Consider the following 22,805-nt stretch of genomic DNA (forward strand, 5'->3'; position numbering starts at 1 on the left):
TTTTTCTGGGAGAAAACTTAACTTTTATTTTCCTGACCATTCCAGGAGATTGCTGAAACCCCATTTTGCTTTTTGCTCAATTCGTGCTTCAGAAGTGCCTGAAATTTAAATCATTGGCATGTGTTTGGGAAAATACAGCACCTCATAATTTAATCTTCAATGCTGTATTCACTATTATATTCCAGAAAATAGGGACAGACTTAAAGCCTTGAACACAACTCTTTTCTTAATTTTTAGAAGTCTTGATTTCATTCATATTATAAATAATCTGATGGTTTTTTAACATGCTATCAATCACTTCATATAGATTATGAGGCCATTTTAAATTCTGCAGTTTGAAATACTATTAAAAGCATTTTTAATGTCCAGAGATACTGCACAAGTATGGCACTTCTTTCTTTTATTAAATCGACAACAGAAATAAAGTTTTTGATTGCATGTGCTGTACGTTTTCCTGGTATAAAGCCATAATGAGTTGAAACCCGTTTATCATTTGAATACAGAGAGAAACTTGGATGAGAAGTTATTAGTCAATCAAAGATTTTGCTCCATGCTATCAATAAACAGACGGGATAATATGCATCGGACGCATGCGAGTCCTTGCTTCTTTGCACAATCTGGAAAAGGTATTTGCCTTAATTTGTTAAATAACTCCGTCATTAAAAGTTGAGTTACTCTCGGATTATTCCTTTTGCTAAGTTATTTATTCCAGGTATGTTACCTGGGTTTAGACTATTTATTGCATAGCCGACTTTAGAAACTGTAAATGGCAAATCATTGGTCACATAGAAAGGTCTTTTTAAATTAAGTCTTATTCTTTGGTGAATTTCCAAATCATCTTTGGGGAAGTAAGTGGAAAGAAGAAGATTAACTGTTTCTTCAATAGTTGCTGTTATTGTACTGTCTTTCTTTATTCTGCAGAATTGTAATGGAGATTTCCAGGAATCTTTGATACTTTGTAATCGATTTCAAAATGGGACCAAGGGCTGATAGTAAGATGACATCTCCAAGACATTCCTTTTCCTTATAAAAATTATCTTTAACAAATTGCTAGATCCCATTTGTATGAAAGCTTGTATTGGGTATGAAGATCATCATCTGCTGTGCCCCTTTCAAACCTCTTACATTCACTACTAACTTTCTTTCTGAGATTTTGTAATTCTATAGCCCACCAGAGAACTCCTTTATGTGATAGAAGTTGAGTTCTACATCGCTTTAGAGAAATTTCTTCACACATTTTAATCCCCTTGTCAGTTCAATCTTTAATTCAAGGATTCAAGTCTGTCATTTCCTTTATATATTCTAGTGGAATAGAACTAGAGAAGCTTTTTTGCATGTAGCAAATGCAACAAATAAAAAGGATTCTGAAGATGCTTTATTTCCAAAGATATTTTGCAGCATTAAATGTCTACTACATTTTTTTTAATAAACTGTTGTTTACATTTGAAAGGACCAATAACATTATCATGAAAGACATCTTCCCCCCTTCCCCCAAAGAACAGTATATTTTTTTTATTTAATATCAAATTTAAAACAATCACTTTTTTAAAAGTCAAACTGTGACACAAATGTTCAAATGTTATTTTGAAATAATAAGTTAAAATGTTATGTAGAAATTATTTGGCCACTATTCAGAATATGAGGGTATGATCTTTATTAAATAAATTTAAGAAGATAATTTAAAAAAATAAAAATTAAATTCATTTTTTATCCTAAAATACATTTGCATAGCATGTTTTCATTACAGGCTTAAAATTCTATTTAGAATGTATTTGTTGAGACCTGAATTATAACCACTAGTAATAATAAAAAATTATTACTGTTACATTTATTTTCACATTACTATTCTTTCTGCTAGATTTATTGTTGTATTAGAATTTATTCAAATTAAGTAATTTCAAAATGTTGCTCTTAAAAAAATTACATATTCTGTGCACATATTGCTAATTTTATGTTAATTCTACACAAAATGTACACACTAAGTGAATTTAACTAACAAATGGCAATCTAATCTCAGAAAGTGAGTATTGGCATTTTAATCACTGGTGCTGTATCTCTAACAAACCTCTCAATTGGATAATGTCGGGTTTTGCTACTTAAGAAATAGCACATAAATTAGGTTGGTTGATTATTTAAATATGGCAAAGCAAATGATCAAATGATCTGCCTAAGGATAGGAATGCATACAAGGAGGACTTTTCTAAAGAAAGTTCGCTTATATACGCATTGTACATGAAGAAAATCATGAAAAACAACCATGCAAGCAAACCCTTTCGCCTGGGTTGGATTCTGGGACAAACTACACAGATTTAGCAGTCTGTAACTACTCGGCCACTGGTGGGTTTTCTTACATTAGAAGCCCAGGTTATTATTCTCTAATTTACTACTTTATTTGCAAATATTTAAAATATCACTATACTCTCCACAAAAAGCAGAATATAAGTTGTGTTAGTGCATTAGCTTTTAAACTCCAAATAGTGCAAATGAATATTCAGTTACATTTGCAATTATTGCACACATTTAGAACTCTTGGAATCTAAGCTAAAGATGGGACAAATACTAACTCTGGCAAAATTAAACAGGTGTTTAGTTTACGTGACAAATAGTTCACCTTCAAGCTCAGAAGGTATTTCTCTCACCTTCCTAGCATGCTTTCGTGGTATAGTGGTTCTGCACGCTTGGCCGGCATTCCAGAGGTCAGTCGTTCGATTCCTGGCAAAGGCGATTGCTCATTTTTCCTCTCTCCGGCTTTTCCAATTAACTTAATGTCTCTAAAAACTGAGGTGTCAAAATAATTCTGCAGTTTTAAAAGATTGGCTGAGTAGTGGACTTTTAAATGGTTAAGAAATAAGCATATGATTTTTAATCTGATGATATTTAGTTGGAAAATGTTATTTTAAAAGCATTGTATTGAGCAGTAATGCATCTTTTCATTGGTCAATAACCACATTACAAAGCTTCTCAGTCCCAATTATGTGTACTCAATTAGTCCAAATGTTTTCCAGATTTGTTTCCTCAGTGATTATTTTCACTTCTTGAAGACTAAAGCATCTTTTAGGAAACGAAAGGTTTTCTAACAGGAGAGATAAAAGGAATGTGACATTCTACTCTTACAGCTATGCCAAAAACATACCTATGCAAGCCTTCTCTTTAATTACATCTTATTTAAACACAAAATGTTAAATAAGATGTAAGAAGACATAAAGTTGCATCAGTCTAACTCTGTAACATTTTTTTTTCCCGTACAGTCTGATAATTTAATTGCTATATTCTAACACTACAACTAAAACTTTAATTAACTGAACTTCATTAAGACAAAGTTTTTGATGAAAAGAAGGTCAGAATTAGGAATTTGAAAACAAGTCAAAGTGAATATAAAAACACAGTATACAAAATTAATATTAATTCAAAGTCGAACAAAGTTAATATTTGTTTATGAGGAGAGTATTCCTTTTGGCTTAATTGAAACTTGGTTATATCTGGATTGATTCTTTGCTTTTTTTCAACAAAAGAGGAAATCCTATGAACAATATCTATATATCTAATAGTTTTGAATTAAATATTTAACAAAAGAAACAAAGCTTTGACAGTTTTGATCATGTCCCATCTTTCAGTAAAAATATATAAAATATAAATTTTTAAATTAATCCTTTTGCAAAGAATATTTCTACTTAGTTAATTTTTCTTGAAACTGTTACAGACGATTTAAAAAATATATTCTTTAATGAGTCAATTATTGGTCTGAAAGATTGAAAAAATTATATGATTTAGAATATTTGCACCTAGCTTTAAGACTGGATCACTAAGTAGGATAGAATAAATACTGGCTTCTAAAGACAATACAGGTTTAGGAGATACTTCATTCTTCTGTTATTTGGTAAACATGCTTAACTATTTGACCTGTGGGTTTTTACTTTGAGTTTAATTTGCAACTACAACGTCTAGAAAATGAAAAGTGGTTTCCCTGAAAGATACAACTAAAGTTTCAATGGAATTTGATAAGAATACAAAATTAATGGAAATATAACTGTTGAAAAAAATGACTATTCTAGTGTCAACATTAAAAAAAAAAAAAAAAAAATTCCAAAATAAGAAAAATGAAAGGAAGAACAACAGCCTTTGTGTAATTTACTTCAAAGAAATTGCATGTTTAAGGAGAAAATATTTGGATATTCATATCATATTTGCTAAAGTTTTTCACTCAGTGAAGTGCATTAAATATCCCAACAAATTGGCTTATATAAGATACAAGGAATAACATCACAGGTGATAAGAACAATGACTGTTTTCCAACTTATTGGTTGAATAAATTTAAATTATATCACAGATAGTCATATCATAAGAATTATATAGATATCAGATAAAGATTTTCTTCATTATTTTACTCTGAGCAAATGCTGATGAAATGGAAGGCAATACCTTCTAATCATAAGAATGTCATGAAAACTAACCTATTTCAAAAGTGCTTATGGTATCTAGCAAATAAAAAATGATGGATTATTCTAGTTATATTTGCAGAATCTCTCAAAAAAAATTAATTAAGGAATTGAGGTTTCCTTGAAGGACTAAGGCATTAAGAAAGAAAAAAGAACTTTTTTTTTTTTTTTTTTTTTTTTTTTTTTTTTTTTTTTTTTTTGCAAAAATTTTACTTTTATGTTATGCTATTAGTTCTTATGATTTTAAAAATTAACTTATTCAGATTTAATTTTAATTGAACAAACTTAAAGTATGATGATAAAACAATGTAAAGCAATGGCATAGTGTTTAAACTGAGAAAACGTTTGGAAAATTGTGGGTATGCTTTTTATTATAAAGTAAAATGTTGACTGTACATCTTTCTCATCTATGTATCTTTTCTAAATGGCTCATTGAAAGATGCATTAATTGTGCTTTACAGCATTTTTCTCATTCAATTGAGTATGCAGTTTTGAAAGTCATCATGATGAATACTGAGTCATAACGTATTCTTTCAAAAGAAATCAATTCAAATAAAATTAAATTAGGGGGAACAAAAACATTGATATGAATAAACATGTTTAAAGTACACAGTTTGAATGAATAAATAGAATTTTTTTAAATAATTTGTTAACAAGATGTTTTTTTCACATACGCAGAATGAAAGGGAAATTTGAAAAGTTATAATCTGAAAAGTTTGCTAAATACATTATTCCTGGCAGGAAGAGAAAAAGGTGCACCAAAATATATTCTTGAATTATTTCATAAATTTCACACCAAATTTTACAAAATCGCTCGCATGTGGTTCATGAGGATTTGGAGTTAATAATGATAATACTACTTGATGAAGTATTGAAAACACTTTATTGGCCAGTATTGTCAGGACAGCTCCAAAACATGTTTTTACAGTTGTCGATGAACTACTATAAACACGCTGACACGATCAGCGACACAGCCTCCAGGTGGAGACAGCTTCACGGCAAAGCACTAGAGTACAGCTCCAGACTCTGTTTGTTCATTCTCGGAACTTCACATACTCTCGAGACTCTCCATGCTACAACTCGCGATGCACTCGACGACACACAGAGCACAGCTCCAGACTCTTCAGTTCAGTCATTCACAGAGCTCAACACGCTCTCTCGATGATGCACTAACCGTGATAAACTACGAGATTCTTTTGGTGCACTCGACGACCCACTCGGCACTCGCTGCCGGCTGTCAACTCGATCGACTCTGCAGGAATTGACTTGCTAGACGAGACACCAACTCAAAATTAACTATCTCGCACTCTGACTCGTCCTCGATGAGAAACTCACTCTTACTCACCCTCTCGACTCTGTGCCTCGCTAGGCGAGGCACAGAGTGTGAAGGAAAGAACGTGAAGGAAGAAAATAATGTAACATCTGGTGTCAGAAGAAAAAAAAAAGTAACAGTATGTTAGAGCAATGCTGTATATAAATCTAATATAGTACCTTAAGACATGAAAAACTCAAACTGAATTTCTACAATCAGCAGCATAAAATGGAAGACATAGAACTGTCCCTTTTTCCCCTCTCAATGTTCATCAGACCTAACAGCTTTAGTATGTCACGAGATTTCCTGTCACTTGGTATACATATATATGTATTAATTAATTGCAATTGACAAGATTTTAGTGCTAAATGAAAACAAAAAAAAATTATGAGGTGTTAAAAGGGAAACAATAGTTTGCAACACTGATAAATTAGTTCATCAAGTAATCAGAAGAAAAGTTATTTTTTAGTCTTTTTAAAAATTTTTTACCATCTATAGATTTCTTAAAATTTGAAGCTACTCATGTATCACTCAAACTCACTTGTGCATCCACAGAAGAATATACAGTACAAAGTCCGTAACTCCGGACTCGGTGGGACTTCGCCAATTCTGGATTAGGGTATTTTCCAGATTGTAGATCATCAATTTAAATCTGGTAAGATGGCATGCAGAAATTATACAATTAAAAATATGAAACTGTAATTTATGAAATAAATAGCAGTTATGATCTAAAGGGTATCCAAATTTACAAAAAAAGCTTAATATTTGTTTACTTCATTAAACATGTCTTTCAATGTAAGTTGTTTCGTTTCTTGTGCTAATACTTTCTCTTTAATTCTATAAACAGACATAATTTCGTTTCAGTTACAAAGTTCCACTGTTCAAGTCCTGTAATTGTTGTGTCGAGAATACCGATTAACTTGTCAATCAAATTTTTTCATTTTCAATAACCTCTCTGTCACTTTCTTCACTATTGGAAGCGGTATTTTTTGGATCTAGAACCATACTACAGATTTTGCTGCCCATTAATTGATTGATGATTGGGGCATTGTCATCACAATGAAAAATTTCTGTTATATCATCTCCATTTATTATCGCTTCTCCACATTTCTTTACAAAATCCAATAAATGGAAAATTTCACCTTTAGTTTGTGATGTCCAAAAACCTTCAAATTCGCAGCTATCATCTTCATCGTCCTCACCATGAAATATGGTAGCTGGCCACAAATTATGCCAAGCATTTTTTAATGTATCTGGAGACACATCCTACCAATGTTCATGCACATGCGTAAAGCATACAAAAAATTTTTTTTGTGGCTTTGAGGTCTGGATTATAGATCATTCCGGATAATGGATGTCCGGATTACGGACTTTGTACCTTATAACAGTTTGAGAACTACTATTTTATAAAATTTATTCAGTACCATTATGGCAGAGAGATGATTTTTTAATATCTATCAACATGAATTATCATTACATTCTTATTTTACCACTACAGTATTCCCAAAAAGCAAGAAATACTATTTACAGATTGTATAGTAAAACTGTGGATGTTATGAAAGTGATTATTATATAAAACTACACAAAGTTTGCCTAGGAATGCACAAATAATTTAAATACCATAATATTCATAATATGAAATATAAAGGCATACAAACATGCACTGAGGAATTTTGAGGCTTCATCTTTTCAATTTCATTCTTCAGGTTTTTATGTTCATCCTTTATTTTATTGTAATCTTCTAACTGAAACTGAATTGAATTCATCTTCTTAACATCATCTTTCAGCCTTTTGTTTTCTGCCTGTAATCTGTTACAGTCTTCTAACTGAAACTGAACTGAATTCAAATTTTCAACGTGATCTTTCAAGGTTTTGTTTTCAGTCTTTAATTTGTCACAATCTTCTAACTGAAAAAGTTAGTAATCAGTCAAAGACTTTTAATAGTGAAACTCCTTTTTACATTTTACACATTATAATTAAAAATTAAATATCATTTAAAAGCATTAACATTTTTCAAAAATATAATACCAGATTAGAAAGTCTCAGATGAATAATAAACAGACTCAAGATTTTCACTTTCCACTTGTTTTTAAGTAAATCATAATAATGTATATGTGATTCTTCTCTCATTATTTAATATTGAACAAACCTATCTATGCATTAACATAACTATGCAAGTTCAAAAAATTTAAGCAGCATAATTCAGGCAGGCTTTTTTTTTTCCTATTATGACCATATTTTCACACAATACATTAATAAGACAAGAGTACTTATAAACTCTGATACTCATATGAACATAGAAAAAATTAATTAAATAGAAAAATAACTATCATAACTCTAAAATAATAAAAAAGTCAAAGCTTAGCTTAAAATGTATATTTACACCACATATTTTTTTTTTTTAAAGTTCAAATAATGCACAATTTTTTCCAGAGGAAAATCATTTTTTATAAAGGTACACCCAAAACTCAACAGATTTTCAAGAAATAGAACGATAATTATTTTATTCCTTATTTGATGCATAGCTGCAGTTTTTGCAAAGATCTAATTAAGAACACTCTTGTTACTCTTGCAATAATAAAACATAAACAGGATGTTGGGATATTTAATTTTTGTGCTTGTGTACCACTGGTTGAGAATCACTGCCATAGAGAGAACTTAATGCTTTAAATAAAAAAGAAAATGTTAAGGGAAGTAATGTTGTTACATATGGCTTTATAGGAAAGATCAATCCAAACATATAAAACAGCTCAAATATCACACAAGAGCAATGATAAATAATAAAAAAAGAACACTAATTTATAAAATAAGAATCAGAACAAATGAACATGTGAACAAAAGTAAAAAGTTAAAAATTTAAACAACAAGGAAAGGAACATAAGAGATATGTAGTCTTTACAAGGAGTTCATGAACGCTTTGTAATTCCAATATACTTATTTCACCACATTTCTGAGACTCTATTGAATTCTGGGCATATACGGAGATGCTCTGCATTCATGATGTCCGAATTGCAATGTTGGCATATACTAGATGGAAAGATGTCGATTTTAATAAGATGATGTGCCATGCAATCGTGACCTGTTTGCCAAAGCCTCTGTACAGGGTTTTTGACAAAACTTTTTCCATGTGTCTTGAATGTTATCCCAGGATTTGCATGCTGATTTTGCTACCTGGTCAGATTTAAGAGCATCCATTAACTTCCCAAAAATATGCTTTTTAAGTGAATCATGTATCAGAGCCAGCGAGATTGCAAAGATCTCTGCATCAAAATTTGACATGAAGTGTCCCATAGGAATACATTGGAAAAAAGTTTACTGTACACATCAACCCCAGTGTTGTCTTGTATTTTAGAGCCATCAGTGTATACTCTAGTCCTTTCAGGTTCAGAGTATTGTTCATATAAAATATACTAAGGTGCATTACCACATATATGTCTGAAAACATCATCCTCCATTTCTTTAGTAATCCAAGCAGTGGATTCTCAAAGCAGAAATGGAGAAATTCTCAAAGCAGTTGATAAAAATAAAACTGCATATCACTTAACATGCAGTATTATTTTTATTACTTCTATTCTCATTGAGTGCAATAGCCACTGTTAATCATCTGACAAATATTGATAGCCATGAACTAATAGATAGCCTGTTTTTTCCATTTTCTTATTACTAAACGGTGCAATTTTCAGATGCTTCAAGTAATGGTTTAATAATTTGGAAACTTTTGGCTTTGGTATGTCTGAAAAAAAAAGTGTGTACATATTTACAAGGGAAGTAATGTAACTTGTAATATTTTTCTTGATGATGATGATTTCATTAATGTTGGCACTCGACTTGCTCATTCTGATTTTTCATATGACCAGAAACATCACATTTCATTTCCTTGAGATCACAGACTAAATAATATTATAATGGAGAATTTTCACATAAAATATTTGCACGTTGGGGCACAAACCTAACTTAATCTTGTAAGGCAAGAAAGAGTATTGTTCAATAAATGGAAGAAATAACACTAGGAAAACTGTACATTAATGATTTGAATGCTTTAAAGTGAAACCTAAAATAGAAGAGCAGTTAATAACATATTTGCCTAAGGAAGAGTCACAATCAATACTTTTTTTTACCAATAGCAGTATAGACTTTTATAGTCCATTTTAAATAAAGTACAAAAATCAATGTAAAAGTATTTGAAACAAAATTTATGCAGCAGTACTTTTTTGTTTTGCCACACATGCAATACACTTAGAAATTCTCATTGATATAACAGCTGAGGCTTTAATTGCGACTTTAAAAACTAATAAACTTTCTAGATGGCAAAGAGTTAAAAAATGTAAGCAAATTATTTGGCAAAAACAGTCAAGAAATTATTTAAGTAATTTCCAACAATTGGAAAAGGGTAATATCTAAAAGGATAGCCTTGCACTATTAAAAGAAGATAACCTCCCAATTTGCTCTTGTTTAAATAGTAGAATTCATGATGTAATACCAGGAAAAAGATGAGAAAATATGTGTTGCATTAGTAAAAACACCTCATGTGGTTTTTAAATGCAGCATCCTGTTGTATGTTTATTACCTGTAAATCATACCTAAACATTGTATACTGATACAGAATATTTTATTTTAAATACTCTTTGGTAGATTATTGTGTTATTTTGAATTTGAAATGTTTCATAGTATAAAATTTTAAAATCTTCTTGATATTTTTGCTGAACCAATTTTTTTTTTTTTTTTTTTAAATCCAGAGTAATTCAGTATCAGGTGTTGTTAACCAGGGTTTGTACACATTTCTGCACACAGAAATCAAGTACTTTTAAGGACTTTTAAGAACCATTAATGAAAAAAATTCAGGACCTATGAGCAAATGGGAACTGAATAAATTTAAAATAAAATAGATCTCTAAGTAATATGCATTATTACTAAACATGAATTAATTAACATAATTATTAATGAGTTTGAGAATAAAATAAACTTTATGCAATTTATCAAGTAGCATTAAATATTTTACACTTATAATAGTTGGTCATATTTGAAAGAAGATAAGTGACATTTACGTTTTACTAACAGTAGCTTTATGTTGATTTTTTTATGCCTCATTTTGTTCCATACTTTGTCAGTCTACTTGGTTTTGTAAATAACAGGTAGATTTTGTCAAACGGCATAAGTTAAAATAAGAACTAAGATCATAATCAGCATGATTCATAATAAAAGACTGAATGTTGTCACCGCTACTGCTAGACTAGAGAGAGACCTGATGATTCGAACAAACCTGAAAGGCCTGATGTAAGCACAGTTGGCAAGTGTTGAAAGTCAGTCAGGCTCTTTTTGATGCAGTTAGTGTCGTAGCTTCATGTAGAGTTCCAGGGGTTGTAACCCAGTTAATATACTTTAACCCATTAACAGCCAAAACTACAAGGAATGTTTCTTTTCTCATGAAAATAATAACAAATATTAAATTAAGCATTTATAACATAAATTTATATTGAAAATAAAAAAAATGCTGTTACCTGTGGAAAACGCGAGTGTTGCGTTTGTGCAACGTCAGCGGAATAAGACTATGAATGTTGAGCGAGTAGGATTGTACTCGTGTGATGTTTCTTTTGAGTGGAGCGCAGGATTACTTTTTAGCTGTATAACGTTTTATAAATCTACAAATCACTTTACTTGTAATTAATTTAATATTAAAATATACAGTTTGTTTCTTTTACAAATACAGATTATTTCATTTGAAAGATTCAAGCATGAAAAGCTTGATTACAATCATGATGTAAAGCTACATTACATACTTTGCATCTATAAACAGTCTGGCTATGGTACTCTTTACAACAAAGTCTTTTGTTATCAACGGACTTTATGATAAAATGTCTACCATCTCCATTCAATGGTTTCTGAATGCTGAATTTACTAGGTCTTCCTGTTGCTGATCTATTTCTGGCTAATTCTACACTCTCAATAGGAGTTTGGAAAAAGAATAATGTATTCTCACGTCTGAAATCTAAAAGACTTTATATTTCCAGCAGTAAAAAGTGGTGATATTCGGTAAGTTTAGATACGGTCTCACCTCATATAATTTATCAGTATTGTCAAATGCAAATTCTGCTTCATATTCCTGTACTGCAAACGTGATATCAATTCTCGTACAACAGGAACAGAAATGTCCTTATCAAAAGAGCAATACATTTTTTCTTGAGGTAAAGAATGATATCCTGTAAGCAATAATATTACAATAAATCTTCTCATATAGGCTTCAAAATGCAATAAAATCTGGTGGTTTTTTTTTTTTTTTTTTTTTTTTTTTTAAGCGTATATATATATTTGTCTGTTCAACGAGAAGAGAGCAAATGTCTAAACCAAAAAGAAAATCGATATCTGTGCACTAGTTTTACCTTGTGTTTTGTCTTTTATAATTTCTCTTCTATCTCTTTCTTCATGTTCTTTCTGAGACATAACTAACAGTTCCTTTTTTATCCACTTCAAGATTTCAGTCTTCTGCTTTTTAAACTTTTTAGTATGACTGTAAGTGCTTTTAGATGGCCGAAACTTATTTCTTACGTGAATTTCAACTTCCTCAGCAGTATCATTTGGTAAAATATCATTATCATTATTTAAAACATTGATATTCCTTTCTTCTTTGTCATTAGCCTCTGCAATTTCTGGGGGAACAACAACAATATCAGTTTCATTCTGGTCATTATTAACATTATCATCATCTGTTTCTTCATCAAAAAATCCTTGAAGAGCTTCTTCTAATGTAAGATACCTCGTTCTAGGTATTTTTAAACAACCAGAACATGAACCAGAACATCGAATGGAATGAGTGAAAAAGGAGATTGACTACCCGTTTCCTGCTAACGTTGCGTCTACGCAACACCTGTTTTCCCTTGCTTCCCAACACAAATATAAACATCTGACTGATGTAATGTTCTGATAAACAATCACCTTGACTAAAAATAGATCACTCACGGCGATTCTTTCGTTAAATATTTTCAGCAAAAATACCCAGTCGAAAATTTTGCTTAAAGTACAAGATTAATTATTATAAACAAAATGATTGTTGAAGGCAAATATTGTTTTACAGAAATAATCTTCATAATATTCCCTACACAAAATCATCTGGTGGTATAAAATATCTTAGGTAGTTATATTTATATACGCATTTATTTTGACCGTTGCGCCAACGCAACATCAGCGGCTAATGGGTTAAGGTTCCTATAAGCCATTAAAGCACCAGAGGTGATAAGTTGTTTTGTATTATTTTAAATCTCACTAGATGTAAAGAATATGTATTACTTGAATTTTTACATTTTTGTATTTTATCTTGTGACCACAGTGGATTAGATTGTATTGGATTATTTATGGCAAAGCACATGAGGGTTATCTGCCTAAAGGGAGGGATGCCTTCGTGGAGGAATTTCGAAGGGAAACTTGCTCATATACACGTTACACATGGGGAAAACCACGGAAATGCCCATGCAGCCAGGCCGTTCGTGGGATTCGAACCTCGTACCGAACTACCAGTGTTCAACGGCTTTACCGCTTGGCCGCTGGTGGGCCTGACCACAGTAAGTATTAATGAAAGACAATAACTCACTTTAACATGTAGAGAAAATTTTTAAGCGTAAACAGTTAGTTATCAGTAATTAAATTTGGTAGGTTAATACCAAATTACGGACTTATATGGCCACTATTAAATTTTATTTTTTAACAATATTTGTTAAAAAAGCCCTATCAAAATCAAAATGTAATAAAATTTCACAGTTTAAAATACATGTAATTTATGACATTGATTCTTAAACGATATTAGGATAAGTACACATTAAAAGCTACAAAACATTTATGTTTTGTAACAACAACACTCAACAAAATATTTATACTTCATTTTAATTTGAAGCCTTCCCAGACATTTTGGCTACTTTATATCGATTTCCTTCTCTTTAAGCATCTTTTCTAACAATTACAGATTTGTTTCAATATTGCAAAAACCAATGCTCTTGCTAGTTTCTGCGTGCTTTATCTTGTAACTTGTCAACCTCTCCGCAATGTACCTATGAGGGTTTATTTGATCTAGTAAAAGTTAAATAGTCCGAACCCCTTGACAGACATGAAGCATATTATCGCTATGTTTGAAAGTAACTGCAATATCAGACAAAGGTTTAAATAAGCCTCTTATTTAAAAAGAACTTAAAACATAAAGGCATGTTCTGATGCTATCAAAATCAATTACAGCTCACGGTGACATATTTAAACAAGAACAGTCAAATTCAAACTAAAAATGTGGACTAGTGGTCAAAGATATTTAGTTTAAATATATACAATTTAGTTTAAATTTAACCCTCTAAGCGGCACGGCCGTATATATACGGCCTAGAATATTTTTTGTGATATCTGTAAGAATGTATATATACGTGCATATTAAAATATGTCAAAGAAATTGAGGCAATATATCAAAAGTATACAAATCTAGGTATATAATACCAGGAGAATTTTTACATTAAAATCAAAAACATAATTTGTTCTCATAGTAGTTTTGGGAAATTTGTGCTTTCTTAGCGAAAACCCTGATCGCTCAGAGGGTTGGCTCAGTAACTATCATATGAGGAAAAAGAAATTATAATAAAAGCTGAAATCAAAAATAATTGGGCAATTTATATAACAATAACTGAACATATGTTTGAAGAATAATTTTCTTTATGTATTTAGTTTCTTTCTTTAACACGTTTCCCTTTCATTTTAGAATTTTTTGATTTATTTAAGGATTTCTGTTATTCTAAAAAACATTAAATGCATTTAGAATGTACAGAAAAAGCGACTAATTTTATTTGTTTAGTAATAAGAATATTCAGAAGAAATATGAAATGTATATGGTAAAGGGCAGTTACAGAGCTGATGTGGCAGAATTTTTAGAATTGAATGACACACCGAACAAAATCTATAAATTTCAAAACTTTTAGAATTTAGAGCTGGCACTGGATGCATTTAGAAAGGCACTAGGCAACAGAATTTAGGATCCACAGGGATTGCATTAAGTGGGAAAATGCCTAGTGCCAGCTATGAGTATGGTGCATTAAGACATATTAGATTAATCTTTTAAATTGTAAGTTTTCAATTTCTTTATTAATAAAAAAATCCCTTTCTATAATGCCTACCCATGTGATAAGATTACAAGCATTTTTGATATTTTCCATGTTTGTGTCTAGTGAAAAGTAGAGAAAATAAAGGGAAGATAAACATGTTAAGATTCTGGTATCAGAAGTAAAACATTCAAATATTATGTTTTCATTGTTCTTCCAGACGTTCTCCAAAAAGTAAGAAATTCATTACAAACTTTCTGTAAAATACATCGATTACGTGTTGATATCATGGAGACATTTGTCATTTTGTCACATATTTCTCAAACCTTCTAGAATCGTGGCTCTATAAATCTTGCCTTCAAATCTTTTTTAACTTTCCAAGCTGCAATGTCTAAAATCTTTAAAAAAAAAAAAAAAAAACCTATCCCTACCAATTTTGTAACAGCAAAAGGCCAAAAATAGTTTGAGAAAAAAAAAAAAAAAAAAAGGGAGGGAAAAAGTGTAAAATTAATTTTATAGAGAAAAACTGATACATATTCTAAGAATTCTAAATACTACGAGACAATTACATGGAAACAACTCTTACTATGAAAAAATTAAAAAGAAGACATTTTTAATTAATTACATAGCTAATTTTGCTTTTGCTAAGAGCTGTTTCGTAAATTGTGCTTTATAGTATTATACCTTGTTTATTTTTCAGATTCAAAATATTGTAACGTTGCCAAAATGAAAGTATAATATGACAGCGGAAAAATAAAAATGTTTTTAATGTTACTTTTTAAATATAATTTCAATACATTACCATTATTTTAATGAAATTCCTCAATGTTACGATGTTTTAAAAAAAAATCTTCGAAAAATTCTCAGATCTCAGAATTAAAAATTTTCTATAGGATCTGATCTTAAAATCACCAAAATGTTGATAAATCGCCAAATTTAGAACCGTTTAATAAAAGAATTCACATCCCCAAAAGCAAAAATTTGTTTAAGGGCTCTTTATTAGAAAAAAACGAATTTTGCTATGCTTATGTTTCACTTCTTGCTTAGAAACTCGAGTATCCCATCACTCTATTAGAAATAGAAACAAATTATAACCCATGAGCTCATTCAAAAGATACATCAGTGAATCGCCAAAAATATTCCTCCAAAATGCTAATTCACACTCAGAATGGCAGTCGTAAAATCAGACAGAAATTTCAGATGATTAAAATTAAGGACCGTCTGCTCATTTTGGACAAAATTAAGGACTTTTAAGGATCAAAAATCGGTTCCAAAAAATCTATGGACTTTTAAGGACTGTTAAGAACTATATGAACCCTATGTTAATGCTAAATGTGAGCATGTGGGGGGCTGAGCAACACTTTAGTGTCTGCAAATGAGCAATATTTGTACAGTACAAAGTCTTTAATCCGGACGTTCATAATCTGGAATGATCTATAATCTGGACCTCAAAAGCTACAAACTTTCTGCGCTATGCATGCACATAATACGTTTAAGCATGCGCGTTTAATATATAACGGACGGTATAAGCTAGGCTAAAATTACCTAATTATCTATTTGAGTTAATGTTGCAGATTGCATTGTTCCTTAATCTTCTAATTTGATCTGGCTTATTTTTTGCAGACTTTTAGTGCAATTTTATAAAAAGTAAGCTTGAACTTTCGATTATGTGAAAAAGAGTTTCCCATTCTGGAGCTGCTAAAGGATCTACAAAGCGAAAGCATGCTTCGATGTCCATGAAACAAAAAGTGGAATTGCTGCAAAAAATGGATCAAGGCATGAAGAAAGTGATAGAGAGGTTAGTGAAAACAAAAAAATTTCGACTGACAAGTTAGTCGGTATTCTCGGCACAGCAATTACGGGACTTGAACAGCAGAACTTTGTAACTGAACACGAAGTTATGTCAGTTTATAGAATTAAAGAGAAAGTATTAGCACATAAAAGGAAGCAACTTAAATGGCTTACATTGAAAGAAATATTTAATAAAGTAAACAAATAAATATTAAGTTTTTTTTTTTTTTTTTTTTTTTTTTTTTTTTTGTGTGTGTGTAAATTTTGACACCCTTTTGATCATAATTGCTCTTTATTTCATAAATTACAGTTTCATATTTTTTACTTTATAATTTCTGCATGCCATCTTACCAGATTTAAATTGATGATCTATAATCCGGAAAAACCCCTAATCCGGAATCACTGAAGTCCCGACGAGTCTGGATTAAAGGCTTTGTACTGTACTTCTTATGCAGCAACTCTGTGCTGCTATGGTAACGTAGTTTAAAAACGAAGTCATTTGTTCATATCACTGCTTCATCGGAAGCAGAATTTAAAAAATTTGAAAATAAAGTTGTTGAAAAGTCTTAAATTGTTTTCATATCTGTAATCTTAAATTGTTTTTGTAAAGTTATATTACAGGCCACAGAAAAACTACATGAACACTTCTCAGAATTTTATTTTTATAATTTAATGAGATAATATTACATCTAATAATAATGATCTAAAAATTTCTGCCTTAAGAACTGGTGTAAGTTAAATCCCATTTATGCTCCATCATAAATCATTATGGTTCATCAAGATTTATTCGGAAATAATTAACTTAGGTTCATACATTTTTTTAATCATAATGTGCAGAAATTTCCCATTTCAGGGGAAAACATTATTAGAAAAATTATAAAAATTCACATATATTACTTAAAAATATTACAAAACTAAAAATATGGAGCAATTCATAAGCCCCTCCAGTATTTTGAAAATTGATAATAATAGATAGGGAGCAAACAGATGCATATCAATATATAAACTCTTCAGGTTTGAATGTACTATACCTGGTTCAAAATGCTTATAACTTGTGACACAGCATACTTTGATCCCTGCCAACTGTCCTAGTTAGCCTAACACATTTAAAAAAAATTCAGAAAGATAAAATACACTTTTTCCTCTAAATAAAGGGAAAAGAAAAATTTCTTATCATTTTTTGCTGTATCGTTTCTGTGGTATCGTTTCTGCCGTATCGTTCTGTGTATGCCTTAAGCATCATATGTTATTGATATAAGCTTCAAGGTGACAGTATGACTTTGCTCAGTTCTGCTTCAGTTTTGAAGAAAAGTACCCTTGAGGACAGTCTCACCTCTCTTTCCCTACCACCAAATCACTTGAAAGGACTTTCAGTTCATGGTATATTTTGAATGCCCCATGCCACATAGACAATAGACAAACATCCATGCCTTCTCTGGGCTTCAAATCCAGGTCCTTTAGTACAGCAGTCAGTATCACTAACCACTATCCCATCTATGAAGCTCTTAAAGCAAATAAAGAAATCTGAAAATACTTATTAGTTGTACTGAACACAAAATTTGTGGTTCCAAAATTATAATTCATTTATAAAACTTCATACTTAATTATTTTGATTCACCAGTTTTCTTAATAAATTATATGAATTCTCATATAAAAATTGTATTTTCTGTTATTTAGCATAACAAAAATATTATCATGGAAGATTTTGTGTAAGCACTTGTTTTTCCAGATAATATAAGCCGAGATGACATTCTAAGATTTCATGATTTAAATAAACAGAAGGTCCTTAAGAAAAGTTATTAAATGATTTGGCAGAGCAGTCTCATAAAACTTATTTTGTTTCATGTAAAATAATGAAAAATACCTGAAATTTCACATATTTTAATTCTTCTTCTAAACGGTATATTTCTTCTTTTTGAGCAATAATTTCCTTCTCTTTTGATATAGTATCTTTTTCATAGATTTTCTGAAAATTTCAAATGAGACACTTATAAATAGAGAATGAATAATAAATTTATATAGCCACTTAAAATCTTACAAAGCTAAATTTCATAAAGTTTCTATGTCATTAGAAAAGGCAAATACTGTACCTCATTTTCTGAAAGAATCCTCAGTACATCAATTGTCTGCCTCTTTTGATTTGATAATTCTTCTTTAGTTCTTTTTAATGCCTCCTTCAGGTTTTCTACTTCTTTTATCTGTATATGACAATAGAATTTTTATTAGTATAATGGATTTTCAAAGCACAGAAACAAATTACAATCAGCATGATTCCCCCCCCCTAGGAACCAAGACAAAAAATTAGATACATTGAAAACGGAGCAAGAGCTTGTAGGAATAACCAAAAATATTAACAATGCAAATAGCTGACCAAAATGTACTTTGCCCACAATTTTCTTGCATAAATTAAATTTCTGAAACTAATTTGCCTTCTAATTATATTGCGAAAGCAAATGCACATAAAAGAGTAATAAAAAGACTTATTTGTAATGCTTTTTTATGATAAAATAAATTTCTTCAACGCATATTATTATAATCCTCCCAAAATGTCATTAAACAGGAGAACATACAATGCCCGAGCATTAATACACTAATGGTTTCAGATGCATATACAATCATGGCATATTTGCATAAGATGATTTGTATTTCTTAGTCATTTCTATGCATGCATCTGGCAATCACCAACTTTTAACAGCAGAATTCATCAGTAAAAATAACACTGTTGGCATTTTATTTTGCAATATTTTTTGGCACCAGTACAGATGTTTACATTGATGAGTTGAAAAGAAAGAAGTAGTAGTAGGTTATAAACCTACACTGTAAAATTATTATTTGATTGCTCTGGCATGCAAAGAACAGGCACAAATGATTCACATTTTGTATCATACACATGACAGTTCTGCTAGTAATTCTTTTAACCCAACTATTCCCTCACTTTGAAACTTTGGATACTCATAAGAAAACGACGTTTTGAATATAAATGGCCTTACACTCATCTAACTGTTTGAGAATTTTATCGCATTACATTCTATAGACATCAAAAATATTTTCTTTACAAGAACAATGTATTCAGTAAATGCTGAAGTATCAAAGTAGTTTAGTAATTTATGACATTTAACATATTTAGCTTTAGAGCAACAATTCTGCAATCCAGAATGCAGTGTTCTTACCATATGGATTAAATATTGTTCTAGTTATAAAATGCTGATTCTCCAAACTTTTATTCTCAATTTTATTAACATATTTTTATAATTATTTATATCTCCAATTCAATACAATAATACCTCCCCAAGATGACAGCTAATGATTATAAATAATTTTGATCTTCTGTGGATATAGCTGCCTTAATGTGATGTTTAAAATGGTCATTTAGGGAAAGCAATCACCAGAAGAGGCTTCAGTGCATTTATGAAAACAAAACAGGCCCTTGAGAGATTATGCGTTAAATTAAGTTATTTTCAATACATACCTGGTAAATTAAAAACAAAAATCAGTATGTAAATTTATTTCCCTTAAAGTATTAAAAGACTGAAGGAAATATAAATCAACAGTGTTAGATTTATGCAGAACATTAAAATTTGAACAGGATAATTTAATTTACTGCTTAAAAATAGTTTTTAATTTCAATCCATCTTAGTACCCTTACTGCAGATTACATTTTCAAATTTAATTATCTACATGCTGGGCCACAACTTGCAAGCACCTTTTCATGACCTGCAGTAATACTAGCAAAATTTATTTGTGCCATGTTAGTGCCATACTCAGCCATCATATTATAAGAAATTTTGCAGAAAATTCTCACAACAATGTACTTTGTAACATTTACCTAGCTATAACATAAGCAACATAACATTAATTATCAAATGCACATATATTCCACATATCTATGATGGAAGAAGCAAGGCTCCCTGCTGAATCCAAACATATGTTTTAAAGCTTGTTGGAAGATGGTTCAGTAAGTATGATGAGACTTCTTGCAAAAATACAACTATGCTCATCCATCCAATTTGTCTAACAAACAGTATGGGTCAATCAAAATGGTCCCAGATGTTTCCAATCCACATACATTCATTGGCATTTACCACTAGTGTGAATATGAATGCTAACTGCTGGTTTCAGTGAGAATTATATAGTACATAAAAATTCTTATAACTGCATTTGGTAGTGAATTACAAACATGAAGGAAAATCTAGCTGATAATCTACAGATATGAAGGCTGCATCCCCTGTGCATGGTAAGGATGTAAGCATCTGTCTTCTAGCATATGCCTCATCATCAACTAAGACTCATTTACAGCATGGAAAAATTCTCAAATGCAACATCTGGGATGATCTACAAAGATTTCTTCTGTAACACATCCTTATATTCCTTGGATGCTTTGTATCCTGAAGACCTTGACAAAGAACATGCACAGATACTTTAATTCTCTTAGAGGTTTTATACTCTGGCACAAGTCTTGAAGGAAAGCATTTTGGTACAGCCTTCCTTCATATTTCCATCCTCAGTTCCATAAATGATATGCAATACCTTCTGATTTGTGAAACAGCTTATTCATCTCGAAATCCATGGTAAAAATGAAAAGTGTGAAAAGCAATGTTTAACCACTGGAAACCAAACCACCATATCATCCTCTAGTGTTTCACTGCTTGAGTTGCATTCATAACTAAAGTGTTTGTTTTTATGTATTTTATCATCCTTGAATTCTGTGCAAAAGTTCGAATCCCCTGTGAAAAATGTCTGGTTAAGAAATCTTCTGTCTCTGTATTAGGCAATATATAATTTCTATTGTAAGAAACAATTTTTTAAGTTGGTAAAGCAGCACATTTTTTTAGAATTGCCTTGTATTACTGCATTTCTTTCCTACATATTAATGTGAAGTACATTTCGGAAACAAAAATAACTACAATTTTAATATTTATAAATAGCAATAAAACTGCTTTTTGAACAGTAGACATTTTTAGTAATCTTGTTATCACTGAAAACATTAAATTGTTGGCTTACATAGTTGTGAAACATCATTTATTGTTGGGAAAATATATATATATATATATCAGCAAAGTTCTGTACAGAACTGGAATTATCCTCAAATACAATTACAGAGTATATCATCTGCTCTTGGATGATCATTATTTGTCAGTTTACAGTACTAAGTTTGTGCACAATGCTGAATTTGTGCAATTCTCAATATTTTTAAGTGAAAATGGATTGCTATGCACATGTGGAGGGGGGACCAACACCGTAAAAATATTACTTAAGTATTTCTTGGTAAAGTAAGTGCTTTACAGATGCATCTTGCTTTTTATATTTTATCGATTCACTGCTCTTTTATGAAATTCGTAGTGCATCATTATTTTCAAAATGGGTGTTGCCTTTCATGTAATAGCCTGGCATTTTTTTGGTGGGGGGGTCAGATAATCAGGAAGAACAAAAATTTGTAATAACGATTATAAGTATTTTATTTAGAGCGAGTGAGTGAGAGGTTATTGGTGCAAAACCAAAGATGATTAAAATGCGCCAAACACAAGATGGATGATTACAATTGATGAAATTAAAATACAATAAATAAAAACAAGTGGACAATTGTACCAAATCCAGAGGATGAAGTCATATAAAAACAAGATAAAAGCACACATTAAAATCCAAGACGCAGTCTTCAAAACAAATTACATTAGGTGATAATAGCCAGTCTCTTTTAAATAATAAAATAAATTACAATTGACCTCTCTTCCGATTAAACGGTCGAGAGGTAAGTCACAGCTATTAAAATATTTCTGACGAAGACTATTAAAACATGGACACTCTATTAAAATATGACGAACAGATACACAAACATTACAATTTAAACAAATAGGCTCATTTTCAGCTTTCAGAAGATAGTTATGTGTCACTCTAGTGCGACCAATTCTGAGGCGAGTCAAAAGAACTTCCTCCTTACGATTTCCAGCAAAATCCCAATGCTCAATTCTAGACTTTACATTTCTCAACTTGTTGTGAAGCTGAACGTCCCAAATTTGCTGCCATTTTTTACGGATCTTTCCCTTGATGACACAGCAGATGTCTCTAAAAGGGATAAGGTAACTCGACAGTTCAACAGCAGACTTTGCTGAGATATCTGTAAGCTTGTTTCCTTTATTCCCGCATGCCCGGATACCCAGCAGTACAGGGTTTCATATCCTTGAATCATTAAGTTTATATGAATTTTGAG

General features: G+C 30.8%; 1 protein-coding gene across 11 annotated transcripts in view; it reads right to left on the bottom strand.

Moving 5' to 3' along the window:
- LOC118191969 (uncharacterized) overlaps positions 1–22,805 on the bottom strand; it is a 205,433-nt gene that overhangs the window by 53,026 nt on the left and 129,602 nt on the right. For 10 of the 11 annotated variants that reach the window (XR_015040438.1, XM_085814032.1, XM_085814029.1 and 7 more), the window contains 3 exons: positions 18,691–18,798; positions 18,465–18,566; positions 7,407–7,655 (listed from right to left, as the gene is read on the bottom strand). Coding sequence is in view for 10 of the 11 variants with exons in the window: in XM_085814032.1 (XP_085670158.1) it covers positions 7,407–7,655; positions 18,465–18,566; positions 18,691–18,798 (459 nt within the window). In the remaining variant the exon portion in view is untranslated. The remainder of the gene's footprint in view (positions 1–7,406; positions 7,656–18,464; positions 18,567–18,690; positions 18,799–22,805) is intronic. The other variant, XM_085814037.1, reaches the window with a different exon arrangement.

The sequence above is a fragment of the Stegodyphus dumicola genome, chromosome 3 (assembly GCF_044657685.1).
Source record: "Stegodyphus dumicola isolate Sdum_Otavi_A_Nest chromosome 3, ASM4465768v1".
Lineage (NCBI taxonomy): Eukaryota > Metazoa > Arthropoda > Arachnida > Araneae > Eresidae > Stegodyphus > Stegodyphus dumicola.